This window comes from Leiobunum rupestre, chromosome 4 (assembly GCF_980474605.1).
Source record: "Leiobunum rupestre chromosome 4, qqLeiRupe1.1.hap1, whole genome shotgun sequence".
Classification (NCBI taxonomy): domain Eukaryota; kingdom Metazoa; phylum Arthropoda; class Arachnida; order Opiliones; family Sclerosomatidae; genus Leiobunum; species Leiobunum rupestre.
In genome coordinates this window covers 15,503,710-15,508,671 of record NC_143387.1, presented here as the reverse complement: position 1 = coordinate 15,508,671, position 4,962 = coordinate 15,503,710, and the positions used below count along the sequence as shown (strand labels likewise).

At 40.5% G+C, this 4,962-nt stretch overlaps 1 protein-coding gene across 1 annotated transcript; it reads left to right on the top strand.

The window, feature by feature from the left end:
* The first annotated feature begins 440 nt into the window (after nt 1-440).
* On the top strand, nt 441-4,962 carry LOC149946467 (zinc finger BED domain-containing protein 4-like). Its single transcript, XM_090170772.1, has 7 exons — nt 441-445; nt 2,249-2,555; nt 2,626-2,853; nt 3,334-3,529; nt 3,603-3,955; nt 4,045-4,408; nt 4,460-4,962. Exons 1-7 carry the CDS (start codon nt 441-443, stop codon nt 4,960-4,962), a joined length of 1,956 nt encoding a protein of 651 aa, XP_090026898.1.

Sequence of the window (4,962 nt, the reverse complement as noted above, 5' to 3'; positions counted from 1 at the left end):
CGCTATTCGTCGCCTGAAAGCAAAAACCATGTAACTTTATACTAATTATAGTTAAAGTTACGTAAGCGTTTACTTAGTTTCATACTTACATTTCATATTTTCGGGTTTGATAACTCGTTTTGGTATAGCCATCAAAAATCAACCTTGTTTTTTTTGTAAATGAAATGACCATCGATTTTTACCATAATTAATTCTTCTAATATTTTTGAAAGAAAAACAGGTAATTTTATTTCAATTATGGGATACTTATTGCTGATCTATTAGTTTATTTAGTAATCAAGTTAATTGAAATTAAGGGAGGCTAATCAGAAGTAATACCATATTTTTCACTAACTATAAAAATGAGAAACATATTAACAATAAGTATGACAATTAACGAGATTTACAGTTATTGACGGATCTTAAAATTACGTTTATGCGCGTGACACCATATCTACATTATGAGGTATATTAGGCTTATTTAGCTGCTTTTAAACCCTAAGATACAAGGTGAAGGCTCAACCTTTAAAAGTAATTTAAGCGACGTCCACACTAGACACTTTGGAACCGTTTTGAAACTGATTTGAGGGGCGAATTAGTTAGGACCTTATATCTTGTTAATTATAGGAATTCTCAAAATTATTTTAAGCATTAAGATTTTAGAAAAATATGTCTGGCAACACTTCTCTCTGAAAATATGCCAGTTGGATAACGCCGCCGAAAATCCGTTTCGGCGTTCCGGTCATATCGACTATTGTGCAACGCAGCACAGAAAGCGGGTTGAGAATGACCAAAGAACAGGCGGTGGAAAAACTTTAGTTTCCAGAGCAAAAATGCGACAAATTTATTATTATTTGAATATTTAATAGAAATAGTTATTGCACCAATACATGAAATTAAACAGTACGATTCTAATGCAGCTCAATGCAAATTTATTCATGAACAATTTTAGGTAAAAAAAATCAGAGGGGACAAATGCACCTCCCTGCCCTACCCAAATGACGTCCCTAATTTCGATTTAATAATATCTTATTAGACTACACTAACTATTTTTCGAGCCACTTCAATCATAAAATTCACAAGCTATTTTTGATTAGATGGTCAATTAAATATTATAGATTACGCCAAAAGCATTAAAGACATTATCTAGTATTTACCGTTTGTTTATTTAATTTCCCATAAAAAGCTGTGTAAATAAAGTTTTATTAAAATTCATTTATGACCGTTTGATTCTTAATCTGACTCCTAAGCCTAAGTTTGATATAAAAATTATACATTTTAATCCTTTGTTTCTTTCGAATACAATGTCTAATTGGTCGGTTTTAATCCACAATAAATTTATTTAAAATTCGACGTTAGGAGGAATACCGTTCCTCGGAAACTTTCGATTTTATATCACATTTAAAGTAAATTAAAATCGTTTTACGTCACTTTTTTAATTTGTATTGGAATATTATTTCCTGAACTGAAAAATAACTTCATTCATTAAGTTATAAAAGTGTAAAATATTTAAAATTAAAGTTCTTTCCGAGTTTCTGAGGTATCACACCGTAGATTTCGTGTTTCAGACATGTAGGCGCCAGCATCGTACTTTCCAACTTTCAAAAATCTTTCTGGAAGCGCAAAACCAATTTCCCCTCCGCTCCTTATTGTGTTTTTAATCCGTCTTGGAAAAATACGCGAAGGAGACCGCAGGCCTCACTCTTGTCATTTTAGCTTGACCAAATACACGGTGGAAGGCTCAAACGTCCGCGCGCGGACAGGTAAAATTTTGGAACCCGGCGACTGAGTGGCGACAATCCTATGCAGGGTTTTGGATGCAACAATTAACGCGTCAAAAGTTATGGGGGAGGAAAGGGGTTGGGGCACGGTTGATGGTATAAAAAGGGGCAAAAGACACAAATGGAGCACAGTTTCTTGTCGATCTTACCATCTTCAAGTATTATCTTTGCGCTAGTCACTGCTTCATTAGTTTTCACTAAGTTTTTTCGCTGCTTCCTTAGTTTTCACTAGGTTTTTTGTTGCTTTGGAGATAATTATGTAAGTATATCGAAATTTTCTCTTTATCTTTAATAGGCTAGACTTAGATTACTTAAATTGTACTGTAATAGGTGAAAAAGTATCTCTTAAGTAGTCTCTATATTTATTTCCATTTAATTTATTTTAATTTTTAAAGAACGCGTGAAAATTCTAATGCTAAAATTTTAGAAATTTTCCTGTAATTACAAATTATGCCCTTTATTTATACGTCTGAATCGGTATATTGCAGATCTTCTAGTAGTTTAGTTTGTATCGGAGTTACGACGCCCGTTACCAACAGTAATGGTCGTCTGCGACCGACTCGACCGCCTAAGGGTACTCCCAGACCTACGGTCAGGGTGCCCTCGATTGTTGAGAAATTCGAAACGAGCAGATATGGACGAAAAAATATCCATCTGCATTTCGATTACGTCGGAAACCATCTCGAGGCTGATGGCACACCTGCCATTTCTGTGGTGGGGCGGTGCAAGTTCGACGGTTGTAATCAGTTGATCGTCGGGGGAGTCAGTAGCGCTTACGCTATGGAACGGCATGCCGTAAGTTTAATATTTACGCCTTGAAATTTTTTTCAGTTCTAACGTGTTTTCATTTATTTTTGCTTATAAGATTGCTGTCCATAATCTTTCTTTGACGCCTGATTCCAACGACGACGGCGAATACCAGATGGACGTTTTGGGATCGGGGAGCGATTTGATTCCTCCACCATCTAAGAGGACCAAACTGGACCCGGCCGCCAAGAAAATCAACCAGGCCCTCTTCAAGCGATGGCTTGTCAATATGATAGCCATTGACGGGTTGCCTTTCAGCGTGGTGGACGGGAAAGGTTTTCGAAAGGTAATGGCGTTCGCCAACCCGTCCCTGGACGTATTTAGCCGGAGGTCCGTCACCTCTGAGTTGGCGCACATCGTTACGAATGAATTAAAGCCGAAAATCACGGTAATGAAATTTTTTGGAATGTTACAAATAAATATCCTTAAGTTATTTATTTGCAGTTGTATTTATAACATTGCTCATTTGTTTTACATGTCAGAGGATTCTTGGCAATTTGGCACAGGGGACGTTACACCTGACGTTGGACATTTGGTCGAGCCGGCGCCAGCAGTCGGTTCTCGGAGTTCGAGCTCAATTTATTGACTCGAACTTTAAATTCCGAAACCTTCTGCTGGCATTTGCCCATTTTTCTGGTGCACACACTGGCGCCGCAATTTTGGCTAAAATTCAGGAAATTTTAGCCGAATTCGGTCTATCCGAGTCTTCCGTAAGAAATTATATTTCATTGTACGAGAATTATAAATTAATGTTGAGCATTTCCAGATCTCGTGTATTTGCGCGGACAACGCGTCAAATATCACTAAGGCGGTGAACTTGTTAGATATTTTGCGACAGCCCCGTATAGGAGAGGCGGAAGAGGAGAGCTTTTGCACAACTCCAACGTCGTCGGCGTCCTCTGATTCCGATCTAGAATCTTCGATTGATTCATCGGATGACGAGAGTTTCGTTTTAGATGACGGTATATTTCGTTTCACTAAATAAGTGGTAGATACGGTGGCACTCTTTTTTAAACCATTTTTTTTCGATTGTAGGGTGGGATACGTGGAGCCAACTCCTATTGGTTGGACAGAGCTCTGACCCTCAGTCTCCTGGTGAAGGCGACCTCTTACCCGATTGCATCCTAGACAACTCCGCTCTTCACGGAACCTGGAACAGAAAACGGTGCGTTTGCCACTCACTTCAGTTAGTGGTTAACAATTCCGTGAAGAAAGTTCCTCGGGTGAAAAGGATGATACAAAATGTCAGCGATTGGGTGTCGTTCCTGCGTCGCTCCACCAAGTGGAGCGAATATTTTCGCTCAAAATCGCCGAATGGTCTTGACCTCAAGGCCATCGGCGTCACGAGATGGAACTCCATCTATGCCGCTATGGAGCGACTAGTGCAGGTAAGCGGCATCTTAAAAACGGAGTATGACAAAGATAATTATACTAATGCACCCCATTTTCGCCGTTACCCTTTTTGTACTTTCTCTAGGAAGGGATGATCACGGCGCTCAAGGCCACTTTCCTTGAAGCCGGGGTCTTCGAGGATCAGATGCCAGAGGAAGATCATCTTCACCAGATGAAGGAGTTGCTGCGGTTTTTAAAACCGATCCAGGTGGCTACGGACACGTTTCAGAAGCGAGAGCCACTTTCTCACCTGGTCATAGGTACTCTTCTAGATACCTATGACCAGATATCCGCCGCTCGAGTGGGGTTCTTCGGAGAGTTTCAAGAGGAGCTATTAGCTCACTTGAAGTCGAGATTTTTCGAAGAGATTGTTGACCCCGATTACGTGGTAGCCGCCATATTAGACCCCAGAGGGAAAACATCATTATTTCCTTGTAATATACCTCAAAGTAATTTTTCTTCCCAGTTATAAGAACAAAATTAATAGATGATTTTTACAGCATCTTTTCCAATCGGAAATGGGTTGCAGACAAAGGAGGGAGGAGAAATCTTCCGCTCGCTGAAGGAGGAGGATGCCATCAGGCATCTATCGGAGTTTGCCGCCCGATTACCGGAACCAGTGATTCCTGTGGACGAGGAGGGGGACCAGCCGGCGTCCAGGGGTGGGATGTGGTCCCGCGTCAGAAATAACCGTGCTGCGGAACAACCAACAGCTGCTGTCGAAAGGAATAGCTCCTTGAAGAATGAAGTGGCCAGGTATCTGGAGGAGCGGCTTCAACCGATGGAAACCGACGTACTACAGTTTTGGAGCAACTACTCCAAAGAATATCCAGTTTTGGCGGAGTTGGCCAAAAGGATGTTAAGCATCCCAGTGGCCAGCGCTGATGTAGAGAGGATGTTTTCGGTGGCTGGGTCGATATTAAGGTATCGACGAAGCCGAATCACTTTAAAAAACGCCTCATATTTACTGACATTCAAGGAGTGGGCGGATACCCTTGAATAG